Source organism: Xyrauchen texanus, chromosome 29, assembly GCF_025860055.1.
Source record: "Xyrauchen texanus isolate HMW12.3.18 chromosome 29, RBS_HiC_50CHRs, whole genome shotgun sequence".
In the NCBI taxonomy this organism is placed as follows: Eukaryota; Metazoa; Chordata; class Actinopteri; order Cypriniformes; family Catostomidae; genus Xyrauchen; species Xyrauchen texanus.
In genome coordinates this window covers 25,522,329-25,544,406 of record NC_068304.1, presented here as the reverse complement: position 1 = coordinate 25,544,406, position 22,078 = coordinate 25,522,329, and the positions used below count along the sequence as shown (strand labels likewise).

The 22,078-nt window shown below is 38.6% G+C and overlaps 1 protein-coding gene across 2 annotated transcripts in view; it reads left to right on the top strand.

Moving 5' to 3' along the window:
- Positions 1-1,656: 1,656 nt before the first annotated feature.
- Positions 1,657-22,078, top strand: part of LOC127623394 (FERM domain-containing protein 5-like) — a 175,740-nt gene continuing 155,318 nt past the window's right edge. For both annotated transcript variants that reach the window (XM_052097852.1, XM_052097851.1), the window contains exon 1: positions 1,657-1,758. In XM_052097852.1, coding sequence (XP_051953812.1) covers positions 1,657-1,758 — 102 coding nt within the window. The remainder of the gene's footprint in view (positions 1,759-22,078) is intronic.

Here is a 22,078-nt window from a genome sequence, read left to right as displayed (position 1 = left end):
AGAAAAGAGAGGATTTATTAAAATACAGTAATATTTCTATGATCTACAAATGTGTTGAAAGAATAGATTAGGCATTTAGGTTTAGATAATCATTTTATTAAATTTTTTAGTTGCGCTAACAAATTCACACACATTTGTAGATAATTCAGCGATATTTGTTTTTAAATAAAGGTCTAATAAACTACCGGAAAACAGAGAATTTGCAAATAACAATTTATATTACATGGTAGTTACATTAAATGTTAAATACTGTCTGCCCATAATGTCTATAAAAGACAGGGATTTTACTCATTTTAAGAAAACTAGGATTCATTTTCAGGTTCAGGTTATTTCTAATAATCTATATATTAATAATAATAATAATGTTAATTTAATTTCTAATAATAATCACTTTCTAGGATTTTATATATGCTTATTAATTATATACAGTACACTTATTAATTTTGACAGTGCATGTTAAATATAATTTAAGATCAGTCAACAGTATTTGTAGCATAACGTTTCTTAAAAAAAAAAAAAAACTCTGGGCTATAGTGAGGCAGTTACAATGGAAGTGAATGGGGCCAATCCATAAACGTTAATATACTCGTGTGTGTTAACATGATTTATGAAAAAATTGGTTACTAAACTTTTCTGTGTTAAGTTATATCCAATTTTACAACTTTGTAAAAACAATGACTTCAAGCTCAAATATAGAGTTTTACATAAGAATGAATGTAGGTGTTTTAATTGAATTATAAGCTTCTAATTTCTGCCTTTTAAACCCTCAAAAAATCGGTCCCATTCACTTCCATTGTAAGTGCAAAAATGTAACCTCAATTGTTGCATTTATTTTTAGTTTTTTTAAAGAAAAGGGCAAAATGGTTTTGCAGGAAGGGTACACATATGAGGTGACCACAGGGATTAGATTGCAGACTTTAAAAATTATTATTTCTTATGCCGCAACATGGAAATGAAATTCATCTTTAAATAAAGAGGGGCCCCAAGAAAACATGCCACATGCCATTTGTATTACTATCTGTACAGCAATACAATACAGGTACCATTTGCCCCATGTATTGTTGTAATACATGAAAGTGTGACAATGTATATTAGCAATAATCAATAAGCAACTTTCGATGTGTTTTCATAAAAATGGGCCATCTGAAGAGATGAATAAAAAAACAAAAACATTAAAGTGACAAAACTTGCTAATTATAAGTTAATGAAACTAACATTATCTCTCCTCCTATGATTTTTGCCATGGGACCCCCAAACTGTAAACCTTTTTCTAAAATCTTACAATGACCTCAACAGCAGCAGCAGCACCATTATCATGTATTGTCCATTTCAAACAGAGTTCTTATTTGGGAAGATTTACCATTGGCTGGAAGGAGTGTCAATCATGCATGAAGCGCCCACCCACTTGCTCAAATATCAAGCGGTGAATGGTCAACAGTCGGGCTGCAACTGTCTGCTCGGAACCACAGCGACTTAATCTGAACCTGGATACGTGCTGGAGGACTCACACTCATCCGATCAAGAGCGGCGGATAAAGATGCTCTCATCCTCGGTTAACATGTTTCATTTGGGCGATCGGAGAGTTTGGTCAATGTGACACTGCTCGAGCTTTGTGTTCTGGTCCCGGACGCAGACCAGAGATCGTGCATTGAGAAGATGTTGAGTCGGCTGATGAGTGCCAGCGTCAGAAACCTGGAGAGAGAATACATGTGCACCGTCAGATTGCTGGATGATACGGAGTATACCTGCACTATTCAGGTCAGTCTCACCAGCAGCACCTGTGCTACTGAAAAGCATCGATCAGCCCGCTTGCAGCAGATCTTTTGTTGCGGGCTCCGAGAAGCGTGCGCAGTGGGTTTAAATAGCAGGTGCAAGCAGCATCCTCCCAAAACTAGCTCCTATACAAAATGTGCAGTTTGTTTGACCGCAGATCAGTGGTGCATAGGTTGTTTGATTCGAAAGACTACTAGCCTTTAAAAGCAATTTAAATGATGTTTTTCTTTAGACTTAGTTTTTGGGATAGATTGGGGGTTGTTTTGCTCTCGTGACTATTGGTGATGTGTTGCATGTCTTGAGTGAGCATCAATCCGAACGCAATCACTCAACACACTGATGTGCTGCTACTGTACTTAAAGGAATATTCCAGATTCAGTGCATGTTAGCTCAGTCAACAGCATTTGTGGCATAATGTTGATTACCACAAAAAATATTTCATAACAAAAAAGCGAAGTTACAGTGATGCACTTGAAATAGAAGTTAATGGAGTTTTTGGAGGGTTTAAAGGCAGAAATGTGAAGCTGATCATGTTATAAAAGCACTTATATTAATTCTTCTGTTAAAACTTGTGTATTATACAGTCATTTTAGAACTTATGGTGTTACATCGTCTTAGCAACCAACAAAGTTGTGAAATTGAATATAACTTTACACAGAAAAGGTTAATAAGTGATTTTATCACATTAAAATCATGTTAACACACACATTATTTACGTTTTTTTAGCTATACTTTTTACATTTATGGACTGACCCCAATCACTTCCATTGTAAGTGCCTAACAATAACCCAGATTTTTTGCTTCTTTTAAAAAAAGGAGGGACAGGTCAAAAATAATTTAGTACGTTTCTTGTCCGCCAATTAAAGTAGTTTCAAAAGAAGCCAAAGCATCAAACACAACTCATATGTTAGCACTGCACTCAAACTCTGGCATTAGTTGTGTTTTTTTTGTAAACAAATAAATGTTTTTGAGCGAAACTTTAATGTGAACAGATTTTTCTCAATGTCAAATGATGGAATGACTCACACATAAGATAAAAGACGCTTATATGTTGCCACCTACTGGCATAAATATGTAATCTCCAGAAATTGTCACTAAACTAATCAAAATGAAGGATGAATTTAAATCCCCACCACTATTTAGAAAGCCAGCGGACGCTGCTGTGTGTCTATTCAAATTTGAGTATTGGAACTAACTGATGTGTAATGAAATGTAAATGTTATTGTGAGCAATGTGACCGGTTTATTTAAATGCAGACTAGTGGGTTTTATTTCATTTAAATGGCTGTTATTCAAACTGGCTGTGCATTTCAATCTGTATAATTCACACCTATAAGCTTTGTAAAGGCAGCCCAACATTATTTTTGAAATTCCACCCTTGTGTCTCAACAGAAATGATCAATATATTTGAGCAGTGAGAAGGAAAGTTTGTTGAACTTTTGCTTGTGCATCATCAGCATCACTCAAAAAGTTTGAACTAGGGATCCAAAACACTGCATACTTTCCACCTGCTATGCTCCCTTAAACACCATTTGGGCTAGTGAACTGGCTTAAGAGAATCAATTTATTCAAAGTGCATATCCCATTTACAGTTTATTGTCATATATTATTGGAATTGATCCAGATCCAGAAAAGTGTTGTATGGATTTTGGCATGATATCAACACAACACATCCATTAATAATGCACTGTTTCATTCTCCAAAACTGTCCCCTGGGCACTTGTAAATCAAGCAGTTTAGTAGAGCAGCATGGATGACTGGTTTAGCAACACTGGCAGTACAGGAGTGCATGAAATCTGGCAGATAATGGGAGGTCTGTTACTCAGTTAGGAATGGAGGGTTACATCATAAACACTGGGGCTTGGAAAAAGGCAAAGTATTTCATTCTGTTCAACTTTTATTAATAGTTTTTTCCTCAAATATCTGAGACTTGAAAATTGATTTAATTGCATTGACTTATGATTATCTTGGCTTAGTTTAATTCCACATTAACTGGCAGTTTTGAGGGTCAGGTTTAGTAATCATGATGTATACGCAGTATTTTGGGACTGTGAAGGTCTTATTTATTTCCCTGCTGAGCTTAAGGGAAATACTATAGGCTAATTGTTTCTTTCAGTCTAAATGTTTAATTTGTGTTTAGTTAACAGTGTCCTAGTCTTTATAGTGACCGTTTCACAATTCAACATTCTTATTTTGTGTTTTTTCTGTATTGATAGAAATATTGATTTATTCTTTTTATAAGGACACTGTTTACTATCTTACTGATACTGTAAAATACAGCAGATTTTAGACAATATTCAGATTACTGATCGACCGATATGAGTTTTCTAATGGTTGTTCTAAAATTATTTTGAAAGGTTTACTTTAAGGCTGAAGATACTGTACATCTTTGGCAGATAGAGCCATTTAAAAATGTTTTTTTTTTTTTTTTAAAGGACTGTTGTCCTTTAGTTATTTCTAGTTAAACAGAATTTTTTAATGTAAGAGACTAATGTGATTTCCTTAGAATTATAATTTGGTTAAGGTTGCCATTTTTTTTTTTTCTTGTTTGGAGCTGTTTGTCTTGCTTTGAGGATGCATTTGTTTCATGCGTAGCTTGAAGTGAAATGGGAGACCGCAGATCGCTTTCCATTACAGTCAATCTGAAAGCATCCTATTTCTCAGCCCTCAGAATTCTGAGAGGACGGCGGTTCCTGGATGACACAAACTCCCTCAGGCTTTTATACTGTTTTGAAACCTCAAGACAATCATTGTGTGTTAGGATTAGAGGATAAAAAATGGGAAGAATAAAAACACCCGAGTGAAGACTTTAAACAGCCTTTATGTGAAACAGATGTTTGTTTTATTGTCGCAACCCTTCGTTAAATTGAACTGTTGATATTTAAAGCCCTGTTGGTTGGTTTTCAATAGTAGGAGAAAACTTGAGTGAAAATGAAGGTAATGTGTTTGATATTTGAGAGACTGTAAATTATTATTCAGTCCTGCAGTAAAAAATGTGTCTGTCTGTTTAAAAAAAATGTTTACAGCAGTGGAGCATTTGTCAATCACAAAAATTGTCTAAAACAATTCATAATTTTGTAAAAAAAAATACAAATGTGTTTGTTTAATTTGTGTTTCATGCTGCTAAGGGCACTGGTGTAAACTTTACCATTTAGGCACTGACCTTATTTACTGATGGGTAAAATAGCAATAAATTAATTCTGAAACTGTTCTCTTGTAGCCAACATGATATGCAGATGAACCTAACAAAGTACGAATTTTAATGTAAAGCTATTTAATAATTGAAATCAAATCGCAATTACAATATCAAGGTAAATAATATGTTAATTTAGTAAAAAAAAAGAGTTGAACACATGCCTTTGTTGTTTTTAACTAGGGCTGTCAATCAATGAAAATTCGCTGTACTTTTCTGCATATCGCGGCACTGTTTTGTGGTCCGTTATGCATAACGCGGCGGCTCATTTGAGCTTATTGTGGCCCATTTCGCAGCCGACCCACCGGACCTCTCTGTTCTCCCAATGGCCAGTCCTCCCCTGATCGGCCCCAAAGTGCGTCGGCCCACCGGGAAAATGCCTGGTATGCAAGATTACTAGTCCAGCCCTGGTAGCACCTAAATACGGATTGAAATCCTGTTTGAAATAAATTACATTATTGAGGCAGATGAATAAAGCATTGATTTGACAATGTAAAAAGTGGCTTGAGAACTCAATATAATGTTTTTTTTAGCCCTACTTTATAAAAGTTATTCTATGGTATTTTGCAGATGAATCTGTGAATGCTAGATACTTTCTTTATATGGGCTGTGCGTGTGTATAGAGAGAGTGCCAGGCAGGGAGGTGAGCAGCAGTACTGATATGGAGCTGGAGTTGGGCCAGTGCAGCCAGCAGCAGGTGTTCCATGTGCAGCAGCGCTGTGTTGTTTGGCACATTGACGTAATGGAGGAGAGGCTGTGCAGGCTGACAGCTTTTCTCTCTCACTCTCTTGATCTCTCTCTGGCCAGGGGAATATTTCATCCTCACTAGCCTGGGCAGTGGAGGTTGAGAGGGCACATTCATTGTTTAACGTCCTCTCTGCTCTCCAATGGTCCCACTATACTGATCGCAGGCCTGCCAGCTCAGCCTCGGGGTTCCAGGACACCTAGTCCAGGGTTGGAGCAAGTGAAAGGCGGAACTAGGTCAAGCTTTTATTCTCTCCCTCTCTCACTTCCTCTTTACCCCAAATATCTTGTTCCCACTATGCTGCGATTCAGTCCCTCCAGGAAGTGCTTTCATCACAAGCAGATCCTTTAAAGCTCCCCAGTGGCTTCAGACCTGGTTGTGAATTGGCCTAGCTTGTGTTATTTTTATTTTTTATTTTTTTTTGGCAATTAAGAAACACCGTTTGTGTGTCATCTCAGCTCACTGGAAGACTGGTTCAGTTAAAGTGTCAAAGTCATCAGTATGGTAGTTCAAATACACACCAAGGTGTGATATAAGGGAATCTGGATGATACAATTAAACGTGTTAAGTGTAGCATGTTGAAGCTAAAGTTACACTGCAAAACACTGACTGTACAAACTTTGTGGCATACTTTCTCTGAATGTACATAACTGGCTGAATTTTATTACAAACTCAGGTTGAGTTTAAAAATCGTATTACATCAAAACATGTTAGCTGTACCACAATCATTATCATTAGTATTTTAAAGTCAGAGTGTGTAATTTTGTCACTAGCATATCAAAATGTAATTGCAAAAATTATGGTTATTTTCAAACAGGTCTACCCTGAACACTCGCCCAATCTCGCATTATTTGGACAAACAGATAGTAATGTTGCTGTTGGGTTGTTCAGAATACTCAAACAAACAGAAATCAACCTAAACCTGGCTTGTTTATAGTATCTGTATAGTAAACTTGAATATACAAGTATTTTAATAAAGGAATAAACAAGAAAGAATATCAGCATCAGTGTTTTCCTAAAATATGCATTGGCTGTCATAATTTTAGAAGTTGGGCTGGCATGAATTATGCATCGTCTCTCTATATTTGAAAGATGAGGGAGTGCTCATCATTATATGTCCTTGCAGAGGGAGTTTGAATTCTACTGAGGCTGCTTCCCTCTCTCCCTCTCTGCTGTTCTCAGTGATTGCAGGCAATTTACAAGCTCTTCACATCTACAGGTCACAGTTAAAGGGATAGTTCACCCAAAAATGAAAATTCCCTCATCATTTACTCACCCTCATGCCATCCCATATGTGCATGTCTTTCTTTCTTCTACAGAACACAAATGAAGATTTTTAGAAGAATATCTCAGCTCTGTAGGTCCATACAATGGAAGTGAATGGTGATCAGACCTTTTTAGCTCCAAAAATCACATGAAGCAGACATAAAAGTAATCCATAAAACTCCAGTGATTAAATCCATATCTTCAGAAGCAATATAGTAGGAATCACCATTCACTTGCATTGTATGGACTACAGAGCTGAGATATTTTTCTAAAAATCTTTGTGAATAAAGAATAAAGAAAGTCATACACATCTGGGATGGCATTTTTGTGTCAATTTTCCCTTTAAAAAGCACATAGGCAAACACGGCGTGGATTCTGTTAGCAGTGAGAACATGATGAGGGTGTTTGTTTGAGTGTGTCGAGAGAAAGAGAAATCACAAATTAGCACACACATTGCACACTCACAATTTTCCTTTAATCCCGAACACAAATAATGGCATTTTTGTGCATTTAAAAACAAAAAAATATAATTCTGTAATATTGACCCTCATGTTGTCCTATTGGGAGATTTTTGGAGACGTGCAACCTCCGTCACCATTCACTTTCATTGCATCTTTTTTTTTGTTCCACAGAAGAAGAAAGTGATACACATTTGTAATGACCTAAAGGTGAGAAAATGACACACTTGTAGCTTTGTTTTATTTTTTTATAAATTAACCATTTAAAGTTGATAAGATAGATAGTACGTGCCTTCCTGGATGTTATTCAAAAGGTCACTTGTGGATTTTAGATGATATTTCAGTGTAGAATACACAATACAGGTCGTTCTGTAATCTGTATTTTTTTTCTTTTCCTTTTTTTTTATCTATTTAAATATTTTTATATATTTTTTAAATTAATATATATTCTTATTTGTTGTCCTTATTTGATTTTAAAATAGATTTGTATGTATCTTTTATTCTTGGCATTAAATGGTAAATAATAAACTAGCCTTGCCTTGCTTAGTGACAACTTGATTTGTGGTCTTATCCTATGAAGCTTTCCGACTTCATGTTCCTGGGAGGACATGCGGGCATCTCCTCTTATCACTTCTTGTGTAGTAAACCCCTGAACTCTAATCAGCACTAATTGCGAGTGCACTCAACCATGCTGAAGATCTATTTCTGAAACATGCCCATTGCATATTGCACTTTCTAACCATGTGTGGTGGAAATGCTTTCAAAATGCATTCCTGCATGTGAGAGGAAAAAGGATTATGCATCTGCCATTTGCAGGAAAAAACATGCTGTGTTATTTCTAAGTAAATGACCCCACAGTGTAAAACATAAGTGAGTTTTGTGGTGTATATAGCAGGCATTCTGCTCTAGGATCACTCAAGCACAGTTAGAGAGCTATTTACAGGCCTGTAATGAAATCACCATTTTTTATCAAAACGCAAAACTTAAGAGTAGTACTACCGAAAATGAAAATCCTGCCATTGTTTACTTACCTCAAGAGTTGAATCTATGGAACACTAATGGAGAAATTTTGAATAATGTAAAGCACATGCTTTTCAAGCTTGTCCAGCTTAAAAAAGGATGCAAAGTACAATGAAAAAATCATCAAAAATAAAAGCGACTTAAATGTAAGTTTTTTTCTCACCCAATATGACTTCAGAAGACTTTGAATACAGCACACAAGGTGTATAAACCACTTTTATGGTGCTTTTACCTTCTTTTTTTGTGTTCCATGGAGTCATACGGGTTTGAAACAACATTAAGGTGAGTAAATGATGACAGAATTTTAATTTTTAGGTGAATCATTCCTTTTAACAGAAGTGTGTCCCAAAGAACTCTCAGTGACAGCAGGTCAGCCTATCACAGTATCTGATAAAAATATTTTATTTAACCCACCTATATGTTCTGCTTTTCAAAGTAAATAAGCAAACATCACAGACCTCTTTATCTGCAATTCGTGCCATAATCTTTTGCTTTCAAGCAGCAACGGATTCTGTTGATCATAATCGTGTTTCTAAAATGGGTTTGAGGTATGATTTACCGCTGCTGGGTCTGCTCTCTTTGGCCTCCTCCACGTCGGAAATCCTCTTATGAAGGTTTGATGAATGAAATGAATGGCTCTGTAATCTCGCTGGTTTGACGAACAGCGTGTGTTTTTTGGACGGTTTAATGATTAGGGCTAGCATGACTATAGCATGTTTGTGTGTGCAGTGCATATCTGTACATGTGGGAAGGTTGAAGAGGGTTTGAGTAAAGACATCTCACTCATAATAATCCCTGGCCCTTTAAGAAGCTTTATTTTGAACAGCTCGAGCTAAAAGTGGGGTGCTCCTTCCTCATCATGAATTTCTGCTTATCAGCAGCAACAGCGGATCTCTTGCGTCAAATTTATGAAAGACGCTTCCTAATAATTATGTTGCTACTTACAGAAAATAAGCTAAACTTGAGAATCCTCAAGGTGAAGATGTCTAATTTGATCCCTCAGACTGCTGTCATGGTGAAGAGAAGATTGGAAAGCTAGTTATTGAGGATGCTGTCTTATGAATTTATTTTTAAAAGCTTTATATAATATTCCTTAAGTGAAGAACTGTCAGATCTTTCACAAGACCTTCTTATACAGTAAGTGACATGTAAAATATATATTTTATGTATTATATACTACTGTCTTACACACCCTGTTAAAAGTTTTCACATCCATTTATTGTTTATTATTATTACTCTTTCCACATTTTGAAGGAAAAGTCATCAAAACAATGAATTAACAAATTAAAGTATGGTGATTGATTATGTGGTGACCAAATAAATAGTTCCCCGTCTGTCACTCACTTGACGTTGTGTCAATGAGTTGACACTAGGGGTCGCTCCTGCGGAGCCCAGACATCTCTGATTTTGAGAAAAGTCCAATGAGAATTGGCGTGTGGAATTTGCATGCCACTCCCCCGGACATACAGGTTTAAAAGGAGTGACGCTGCAAATACACATCAGATATCTTCTTCGGAGCTGAGAGAGCAGTCACAGAGCTGAATTCCTCTGCCGTTCATTCATCTCTACAAGCTGTTGGTTTTACGGCACTTTCCAGCGGTCCTCCCCCTCGCATACTACGTTGTGCTGAGCACACACCCCTGGGCACTTCAGCAGCTGAAAAAAAAAAGAGCTCACGGAGTGAATAACTTCGTTTATATATATATGTATATTCCCATATATATATATATATATATATATATATATATATATATATATAAAAACACCAATAAAAGAGTATATTTATCTAAAAGAGTGGCGCAAATGGTGAAGCGTCTTTTTCAAGATGTCTTTCCATTTGTGGGTACGATGTAGTAGGGGCTGTAAAACCCCTTCTTCATCTCGGCTGGAGGGACAGGCTCTATCGCACCCTTCTGTAGGAGGGAGGCGATTTCCGCACGCAAGGCAGCGGCGTTCTCGCCTCTCACCATGGTGGGGCGGACGCCGTTGAACCTGGGCGGGCGCCTGGTGAACTGAATCGCATAGCCGAGTCGGACGAGATCGCGGGTCCGCTGTAAAGCGAACCTGCAACCGCGCCCCAGCGCTCAGTTGGAGCATACGAGCGTGCCGGGGAGTGGGAGGTCCGTGGGATTGTACCCGGCCGAGAGGCTCCCACTGAGGTCCCCATATCACCCCCAGTGCTAGCCGACATTGCCTCATACCCGTAGGTAGAAGGACAGAGTCGGGGAGCGGCTGGGGTGGCTCGCGCTCTTACAAGTGCGAGCCGCGACCGCAATGTAGCCATGGCCGTGCTCTCGCAGTGAGGGCATGAACAAATGCTGACTCTGCGTGGGTAGCACCCAGACACAAGAGGCAGCGATCGTGGCCATCAGACGGGGAGAGAGAATGACCGCAACCAGGAAACCGGATCTGAACCGGGCTCTGCACAGACTCCAGTTCAAGATGCTTACGCAGAGACGCATTCTAGCGAGCGTCCGGCATCTGGATTGGTTCGTGGCGGTAGACCTGAAGGACGCGTACATTCATGTCTCGATCCTTCCTCGACACAGACCCTTTCTCCGGTTTGCCTTCGAGTGTCAGGCATATCAGTACAAAGTCCTCCCCTTCGGCCTGTCCCTGTCCCCTCGCACCTTCACGAAGGTTGCAGAGGCAGCCCTTGCCCACTGAGGGTCCGCATCCTCAACTATCTCTACGACTGGCTAATCTTAGCTCACTCGCGAGACATGTTGTGTGCTCACAGGGACCTGGTGCTCAGGCACCTCAGCCGCTTGGGGCTTCGGGTCAACTGGGAAAAGAGCAAGCTCGTCCCGGTTCAGAGCATCTCTTTTCTCGGTATGGAGTTGGACTCGGTCTCAATGTTGGCGCGTCTCACCAGCAAGCGCGCACAGTCAGTGCTGAGCTGTTCAGACGGAACACATTGGTCCCACTGAAATCCTTCCTTGGACTGGCCCGTGACTGCATTGGCACATCAACTGCCTCGAGTTGCTGGCATTACTACTTGCCCTGAGGAGGCTTTTGCCGTTGATCCGGGGCAAGCACGTGTTGCTCCAGACTGACAACACAGCCGCGGCGGCGTATATCGACCGCCAAGGCAGTCTACGCTCTAGCCGCTTGTCATAACTCACCCACCGTCTCCTCCTTTGGAGTCAGCACTGACTCAAGTCGCTGCGGGCCACTCACATCCCAGGCTACCTCAACAGCACAGCGGACGTGCTGTCGCGGCAGGTTACATCCAGGGGAGAGTGGAGGCTCCAAACAGAGGATCACCCACTGGGTCGTCGATGCCATCACGATGGCATACCACGGCCAGCACGTGCCGCCCCCTGCTGGCCTACGAGCCCATTCTACCAGGGGCGTTGCGGCTTCGTGGGCATTGTCCCATGGCGCCTCTCTAGCAGACATATGTAGAGCCACGGGTTGGGCAATACCTAACACCTTTGCGAGGTTCTATAACCTCAGGGTCGAGCCAGTTTCGTCAGGTGTGTTATCAGGTGACACAAACAGGTAAGTTCGGGTCAGCTGGCTGGGTGTATCATATGTGCCCTGGATGTTCTTCCTCCCTAGGATCGCTGCCGCCTCGGTACGGGCGTCACTAGGCCCCCGTACTGAGGTAAGTGCTCCATATGTGCTGGTTGTCCCCTTCGGCAACCCCGTGTGATGTATATCCCGCAAAATGTTTTCCCTACCGGTAAACCACTGCTAACCGGTAAGACCGTATGTGTATTCCATCTACCCCCCCGGGGCTGGGTGTGGTCTCCGCGGTGTCCTCGTTGGAGGGACACCCCCCAGCTTTGACCATATATTTGGCCCCCAGCCGAATGATTTCTTTCACTTTACAGGGGAGAATAATAGAGAGAAGGCCCCGGCTGGGCCAGCCAGTCCTTATACTTCTGAGCAGTTAGATTATATCTTGCAATTTTGAAAAATAGTCAGAATTACCATTTTTATTGCCTTCTTGCTGGGCAAGATCAGGCTTTCATAAAATTCAGTGGATGGGAAAGAGGAAAGTTCCTGATTTAATTCACCGCTAAGGGGGTATGTGCTCAAATACGCATGGCATTAGGGGTTTAAACAGTTGCTAGGATGGCACCGCAGCAACACGGCCAGAAGTGTTGGCTAATTGTTTCGGTATCCCTTTGCTCACACTGTAAAAATAGACAAATGGACTTTACACTGCAAATAAATAGATGGAATCTTGTTGTTCTCACGCTGACCTTTCTCAACAGAAGCTTGTAATGGAAACTTGCCAGTAATGTGGGTAAAAGTGCCAGTCCATCGTACAAAGACGTCATCCTCTCTGTCTTCTCCCGCCTGTACCTGACCTCATTCTCTCTTTCCCACGCTGGCTGCTCTTCAGCCCCACTGATGCTTCTGTGCCAGCCCTATGAGAATTTGCAGTTACAGTATTAAATGGTCTATTAAATGTCCTTTTCCATTTCTATATTGTCATGTTGTGGCCAATTGAAAGGAATATGTCCAGGTTGCAATGCATTGTAATGCCCTTTAATGGAGTTCCTGTAATTTAATGCTGGTAATTTCATTGCTCAGCCTATCTTTGGGGGAATGCTATGCTTGTTTCATTGGATGGCCTTTAGAGCAGACCATGCAGTCTTTAACTGTAGAATGACTTCCTTTAGTGTTTCTTTGTTAACTCTTATTTCGTGTCATGAGCTCTTTGTATAGTGGCTCTCTTTCAGTATGTTAGTCTAATGCTTCAGTCTAAACAGTGTTTGCATTCTGACTAGCTCTATGGAAATCTTCTGGAGCTTGTTCATATAGTAAATGCCAGCTAGCAAATGATTTAGTTAGAGGTTTGGCCATCACAATATAATTCTATCAAGCCACAAATACAATTTCACCAAATTTTAGTGATATTTGGCTATTTTCATATTTTTGATTTGTTTTTGGGATAGTTCACCCAAAAATGACAATTCTGTCATCATTTACTGACCCTCATGATCTTCCAAACCCATATTATCTTTTGTAGAACACATCTGCGAAGCCTATAAATAGTTGTCCATGAATTATAAAGAAACATTGGTTTTATTTTATGTTTTGCACTTTCTTCTGTATACCACAAAAGTACATTTTAGGCAGAATGAGAGCCATAAACCTGTTTCATATAGCAAGCTTGAGCGAGGCATAGGCAAAATTACATTTTAATTTGTATTTATTTTTTACAGCATTACAGCCGTGGCTCTATACTGAAAATAAAGTGATTTCTATGTAACTATGGTGAGATTTTGGGTTATTAATGGCATAACTAAAATGTTTAACACATAAAAATGTTTATCAGTAGTTGGTGATTGAAGTATTACATACTTTATTGCCATGAAATCTTATTTACATAATGCTGGTGTAACCTGATGTGCTCTTATAGAATTATTTCATTTAGTGGCAGCCAACAGAATAAGCACTGCTCCTTACAAACATCATCCTTTATTTGAAAAACTAGGAATGTACATGAGGGGTAAGGGGAGGGTGAATGATGTTTTGATGCAATCACTCGTTTTAGTTTGATCTCTTGGCTTTGTAGTCAGAAATTATTTATTACTTACAACCACTGATTGTGATATATATCACATAGTGATATATCTTTGTATAGACATCAGACAAAACTTTTACTGTAAGTGTTGACTACTTTCTACATAAGAATAAGGACACACATCCAAAGAAAAATGTTAACTCACCATTTGCATCAACAGCCGAAGAAATTGTATCCAGTGCTTTTTCCTTTAGGTTGGGAGTCAGTACACTCGGCTGTTTATAGGGGCTTTGCTGTTTACACTTTAGGCCTGCTCTCTATATAATAGTATGTAATAGGGAGTTTGATTTGAGTATAATGAGGTTTTAAATGATAAAACCATAATTCGGTTTAAGCTATATCATTTAAATTATTATTATTTTATTTTATTTTGTCAATTTACATTAGAATTGTTTTTATTTTTTTCTCGCCACATTGCCTAATTCATATTTAAACACACTAGACTACACATATATTAATAAACTCTATCCTGAAACGCCAACTGCACAGCAGCTCATACGATGCTCAATCTATGCTGTGGCATGCTGTTGAAGCTTCCGATGTGAATGCTCTAAACTTTTAACATGGACATTGTAACAAATTTACTCTGCTCATGCTGGCGATGTGAAAAATACCTTAGTCACCATTCACTTTTATAGCATACATTGAAAGTGAAGGGTGTCTGGGGCTGTAGGTCTCCCTAACGCCTTTTGTGTTTCATTCTACAAAGACATTAGGTTGAGTAAGTTATGACATAATTCTCATTTTTGGGTGAACAATCCCTTTAAGCAAGTATATGTACATGCTGACAATAAAATTGTATTATGTGTATACAGTATTAGTCTACCTAGGATGCTCCTTTTGAGATCAGCTATTGAAAAACTCTCATCAGTTGACCACTTAGTGTATTTTATCTTATTACAGTAATATTAGACATAGAGTTCAGTACACTATTTAGTAAATTGTTGTTTAAGGAACAGTTCACCCCAAAAATATAATTCTCAACCAAAACTGACCGATCACTTCAGAAGACTTGGATTAAATCACATGAGTTGAATGGATTACCTTTACCTGTCTTTTTGATGTTTTAGAGCTTGGAAGTGTTGGACCCCATTGACTTACATTTGAATGGATAAAAACACCTCATGCCACCATCAAAATATCTTTGTGTTCCGTAGAATAAAAGTCTGGGTACAGCTGAAAATTAATTATTTGCTATTTTCCAACACATTAGGGCACACATAATACATTTCCATGTTTTTTGTTTTTAAATAATGGTTTTATTTTAAAGTGTATAACTTGTAGAAAGCATGAAAATAACATTGAATAGATAGGAGCATTTGCCTTGAGGTCAGCTGCGTTCTCAAAAAATGCTACCTTTTTACTTTTAAAGATTGTGAACTGATGCCAGACCTTATACACAAAGTCCATGTTCCCAGCCTCTTAAATGTTTGTATCGCCCAGGATACAAAAGCCTTTTGTAAATTAAGGGTGAGTAAATGATGAGAGAATCGTTTTTTTGGGTGAACTGTTCCTTTAAGAAACACGACTTAGATAAGACAGACAGTCTGTTCCAGCAGTATAGCTGTGCACTGCATTACTGCATCCCAAGCACAGTATTGCGCTGTCATCATTGCACCAGTGCAGCTGAAGACAATGCTTACACACTGTATGTGACCAAAACACACAAAGCGTATGGTTCAAAGCAAGGTGATAATAGTTAAAAAAAAATCGTATTTATTTTTTATTTCTATCTCATTTAAAAATGTTCGCTCCAATTTAGTTTTCATTTTGTTTGTTAGTTCTTTGTTAGTTTTGAAATATTTTATTGTTTAGTTTTTCATGACATTTAGTTTTTATATCAAGTGATACATATTGAATGGGGAAAAAGGCAATTTTGCAAGGTGGGTCGTTCATATAGCTGGACACCCAAATGTACAGTTTGTAAATAATATTTACAATATTCAAATCTTCATTTTATTAAAATGAGCTGAATTTCATTACTGATATTACAGTAGAAGAAAACATTCCAATTTAAGAATGCCTCTTTTTTTTTTATTGAACTTTAACCACAAGTCCTCTTTAGTGCATTTGACATGAGAAAGTAAGTCTTGTCGCAACTCTGAATATCAAACAAAAATCTATACCAATTCCAAATGAAAATGTTAAACAAATCACTGATTGATGATGTAAGACAGAATGTGGGGGGAGGGAGAAAGTCAGAATAAATTAATGGATATTATATTGTTTCTTTTCTCTTTGTTTTAACATCATGCATTGGCAACACAAGCAGTCGTTCCAATAATGGTTCAACTATGTCATAATAGAAGTCCCAGACATGGTGTTACAACCCCCTCAGGTATAGTCAGGCTCATATAGGGGAGGAGGTAATGTAGCTTATGCTAGTTGGGTATGAGACAGTCAAAGTAGTGGTGGAAGTTCTGATTTACAACCACAATGTGTGTGTGTGTGTGTGTGTGAGAAAGGGTCCAACTAAAATTCAGGTGTCTTTCAAAAACAAAATGGTAGTCTCTTCAAGATGTGTCAAGCTCAAATTTTACTCCGATCAAACAGCTCTCCTCCAAGCACCAGCCCACTGAACTCACAACAGGAAATAAAAAAACAAAAACAAAAAGGCTCCTGCCATTCTATTCCTCTTTTTTCTTAAATAAAAATGACCCAGTCCTCAAGAAAACAAAAACATCCCTTTTCTCTCTATTTTAGTTCTTTTTCCTCTTTTTACACACACACACACATACTTATTTTCACCATCACTTCATAATCATAAGATTTCAGTCAATCTAAGGCTGAATATTTTCTCCAACACTTAAACTCTTATTTTCCCTTTCATGGAAAGCCACAAAATGAGCCACAAAATATAGGCCTCCTAGTAACCTCCAACACCTGTGAGTACTAATTAACACAACCCACTCAATTCAGCCCAATAGTTGGTTTTACACATTCTATCCATACAAGAAGAGGGAGCAAGAGCGAGTTAGTGTTTACATAATTAATACATTAAATAAATAAATAAACCTGAATCTAAAATTAAAACAGCTTTACCAACTTTTGACCCAACTTCATCCCTTTCTGTGAGTTCTTTGGGTGATGCAATACTCCGGGTTTGTTTAACACGATTACAACTGGAGGCAGATGAAAGAGTTCAAGCTAGGAAGGCAGATCACAAGTTTCAACTGGCAGTAAGAAAACTGGGAATTGAGGCTGAAAAAGAGGTCAAGCTTTGGCAGTTAGAGTTGAACGCAATGGGGTTGCTCCCTCCCCAAACATTATACCATCTCCTCCTAGAGTTAAGACTCCACAACCTTTTGCTTCAACAGTTTCAGTTTCTCATGCCCCATTTTTGATATCAGCAAAATATAGTGCTGGTTCCTCCATTTCAGGAGACAGAAGTCGACAGTTATTTTACTGCATTTGAGAGGCTTGCTAATTTGTTAGGGTGGCCTAAAGAAATGTGTTCGTTACTTTTACAAGTTTGTTTGACTGGTAAGGCTGAAGAGATCTGTTCTGCTCTTACTACTGAAGACAGTTTGAATTATGATGCTGTAAAGATGGCAATTTTGAGGGCATATGAGCAGGTACTTGAAGCATATCGGCATAAGTTCAGAGGACATAAGAAAACTATTGGCACCAACATTTTTGAGTTTACTCTAAAGAAAGCCAATCTTTTTGACAAATAATGTACATCATGCCAGGTCGAGGACTTTTACTCTTTTCGTAAATTAATTATTTTGGAGGATTTTAATCCACCTATGAGGCGGCTGTGGCAGCTGTGGCTCAGGTGATAGAGCGTGTTGGCCTCTAATCGCAGGGTTAGTGGTTCAATTTCCGACCCACATGACTCCACAAGCCGAAATGTCCTTGGGCAAGACACTGAACCCCAAGTTGCTCCCAGCCTTGCATGGCAGCTCTGCCGTCATTGGTGTGTAAGTGTGAATGGGTGAATTAATTCACAGTGTAAAGCACTTTGAAAACCACTACAGTTAAAAAAGCGCTATATAAGTGCAAACCATTTACCTAGAAAAGAAGAACGAAAATGTTTTTACTGCCGTAAAGTGTGACATGTTATTGCTGGCTGCTTAGCTTTGAAAAACAAACAGCTGTTCCAAGACACTAAAAACACCAAAAGTGTTGGTTTGGTTAAAAATATTAATATTAATATTTATATATATTATATAAGAGTCCCCTCTGCTGACCCATGTTATGCTCCGTTGGGTATGAGACAGTCAAAGTAGTGGTGGAAGTTCTGATTTCCAACCAGAATGTGTGTGTGTAAACTTCAGGAGTCTTATAAAAACAAAATGGAAGACTCTTCAAAAGTGGCTTGATAGTGGCAGTATCAAAGGCAGGAGTATTCTATTACACTTTCCTTAAATACAAATTCCCCATTCCCCAAGAAAACAAAAACATATCTTTTTCCCACTGTCTAAATCTATAATTTCTAAATCAATCTCTCCTTTCATTCCTTTTACACACTTACTTATTTTCACCATCACTTTATAATAGAGATGAACCGATCGACCGGCCAGGGACCAGAATTAGCCGAATTTCCGCATGCTCGGCCCGGATCGGTGACCGGCCGGTCAGCCTCACATTTGTCCGATTCCAAGCCGGTCCGTTTTGTTGCCAGCGGCGCAGGCAATAACGTCACAGCCGCATGTAAACATGTCATTGGCGTGGAAGATCTTCACTGTGTGAGTGAAGAATACATAAAGTTCGCCAAAGTAAACCGTGGGGGAACCAAAACAATAACTTTCAGATCAACAAACCTAATTAGACATTTATAACACAATCACCCAGCTGAAAATGCCCATTTTAAAAAAAGAAGCTAAAAAGTGAAAGCGGCTATAGCTAGCCAGAGCTCAGAGCCAGCCACAAGTCAGCAGCCTCTCCTATCATTCCTTGATATGAGCAGCGAGAAAAATTACGAGGAAAATTATGGAATTCATGGTCCTGGATGACCAGCAGTTCTCCATAGTTGAGGACAGAGGGATCAGAATTCGGATACATTTCCTCGATACAGAGTATGAGGTACTTTCCGACGTTATGTTGCCCGAGTTGTTTAATCTCGTGTCATGTCACACACGCAGCCTGTTATCTGTCAACATTTGGGTACACAAATCCGGAAGAGGGGAAGGGGGCTGCTGGATGGCAGAGGCAGGCTAAATACATACAAATTGTGCTGTTGTTGATTTAATGTGCTGAGTAAAGTAATTTTTCCCACCGTGTCCGATATTAAAATAAGTGCGACACACATTGCAAAAGGCGTGGGCATTGTCGATATGGCTTCGGGATATGAAATTCAATTCTTCCATCCAGTTGTTGTTAAATTTATATGTACATTTAGCTTTTTTCACCGGAGCACCAGCTGAGTCTTCTCCTCCCATCTACCAGCGATGCTTGATTTAACATTCCGTGTCTACTGCCTGCGCAGATATAAACAGCGCAAATGGATTGTAGGTTGCCAGTTTGTGGTCACAAATGATTTGTAATGTGTATGATGTGTTGACTGTGTGAGTAGGATGCGTTTCATTCAAGATCTGGCAACTGGACCACCTTGGAAAAATATATTGATGTGATTATTCATATAACGTGGTTTCGGCCATACAAATTACAGGAGTTTTTTTTTGGGAGAAATAACAAAATGGGAGACTCCCGGGAAAAACGGGAGTGTTGACAGGTATGAAGTTACAAGCCGTTCCTGAAGCAGTGCTCAGTTTTACAACTGATATTTGGACATCTAACGTAAGTTGAGCGTATTGGACACTTCAGTTTTTCAGATCTTTGGAATTGTTTTGTTAGACGAGTAATAAAGATAAAAAGGTCCATTTATAAAAATAGTGGGAAATTACATCTGTTATATAAAGCAACTTATTTGCAGTTAATTGTTATTTCTACCTCTTTCCAGTCACAGAGCACTTTATTTTGAGAGTTGTTTAAGTGAGAGAAGATCCTGTAACTGGGGGAAATTGTAATGTTTAATAATTAATTTTGTTATGAAAATAAAGTTTAGCATTGAAGAAAGGTAGATTTTGTTTGTATATGTGGTCAATAATAGTTCTTAGAAAGAAAATCGGAATCTGAAAAAAATCGGTATCGGCAGGTCACACTTGCAAAAAATCGGAAATCGAAATCGGCCAAGAAAATTGCAATCGGTGCATCTCTCTGCATAATCATAAGATTTCTGTCAAATTAATACAAAATATTTTTGTAGCATATATATATATATATACACACGTTGTATTAAAATATGTAGCTACATTCAATATAAAATCTTTTAGTATTTGAAATGTTATTTTAATATATTGTTTTATATGATTTTAACCACATTTTATATCTTTTGTAAAATATACAAATTCCATATAGCCTATTCTATCCATATGATTTCATATGGATAATAATGATATGACTTGTCAGTGCTTGAAATTTCTTGTCAGCTACACATTTTTACACAACATATGCAAGAAGTTAAAATACAGTACAATTCCACATTTCCACATTTAAGTGCTTGTACTATATAAAAAAATACAGCTGTATGAATATGACCAGCAATCTCTTATTTAACACTGTGGCCATGGGAAAGTGGAAATTTACAGTGATAGCAAAACATTTCAATTCCATTTTCACATGTTGTGCAAAGAAATAGATTGGCTTCTTTCAGCTTGTTCAACATGCATTTTCATTTGGGCATTTCTAATTTGCATTGGATGATTACAGAGAGGAGCAGAGAGCGCCAAGTGCACGAGTCGTTGTCATGGTAATCTGAGCAGATTGCTGCAAAATAAAATTACTGTCAAATCATTGTGCAATGCAATAAAAGATCTTCTCTTATCTGCAATCGATACCAGACACAATACCAAGAAGGACGTTGAGGAGATTTAATTTCAAATAAAAACTAAATAAATCAGTGAGCCTAACAGCTGAAACAGGTACAATACATCTTTTATAGAAATGACGGGACACCGGGACACACGTCAGGCGTAAAACCGGTACCGACTTCTGGTCACTCTAGTTTTCTACCTGCTTTGCTTCTCTCCATGATGTACTGTAGTGACTCCCTCCCGCTCTGTGTTTGCTAATGTAATGAGGGCAATAGACCATCTGCTTGTATCACCGCCTAGTGGCATCAATATGTTAAGGTGATAGCGGCTTTAAATGTTTAAAAATCACCACAAAACGAAAACGAACTATTTTTTAAGATTAATTTTATTTTATTTGAGTTTTTTCACAGCCATGAAAATGTATTTTAGTTTAGTTTCAGTTTTTCCAATTATGTTGATTATTATTTTTATTTCAGTTTGCGAAAAAATTTTTTTTATAGTTTTATTTTAGTTTATAATAACCTTGGTTCATAGATTGAGTTGTTTTTTCTCAGCTGATTTACTAGTCATTCTACACTTAATACTACACAGCATGCTCTTCAGGTGTGTGTGTGTGTGTGTGTGTGTGTGTGTGTGTGTGTGCACTTGCGCTGTCATGCATGTGTGTTTGCTCGTGAATGTGTGTGCGAGACTTGTTGCTGTCACAGAATTTGCTCACAGATCATTCCACACAACACACTATTTCTATGCTGGGATATTAAATATTAAAATGTGTGCTATGCCTGAATGTTTCATGAAGAGCAACGTCACTAGTGCATGGCTGGTGTTTACACTTGTCACGGTGCAGGAGAGATGCTATTGGCTGGCATAGAGAACACATTGAGACTGAACTAGAGGATTACATCAGTGGAGAGCAGAAAGAAAGAGTGGGAAAGCAGGAGGGTTAAACACAGATATTAATGTGTAATTGTCTATCCTAAAATTGGTCACTGTGGCTGTGTCTTGTTTGGAAGGATGCGTCCTCCGGAGGTCACATTTGTTGGCCGCATACGTCTCGTTTCAGAAAAGCGAGGAAGGACACTTTGAATGTGACCTTCTTTCATGGGAATTCGGAGGATGCATGAGGTGTATCCCTCGTGGGCGCTCACAACCCACAATTCTTTGCTTTAACGTAAATGTAAAAAAAAAGTATGGCACCAATTTGTCTGTAAATATGATGTTTAAACGCAAGGAATTCCCAAGCTGAAGTACCTCAGTAGAT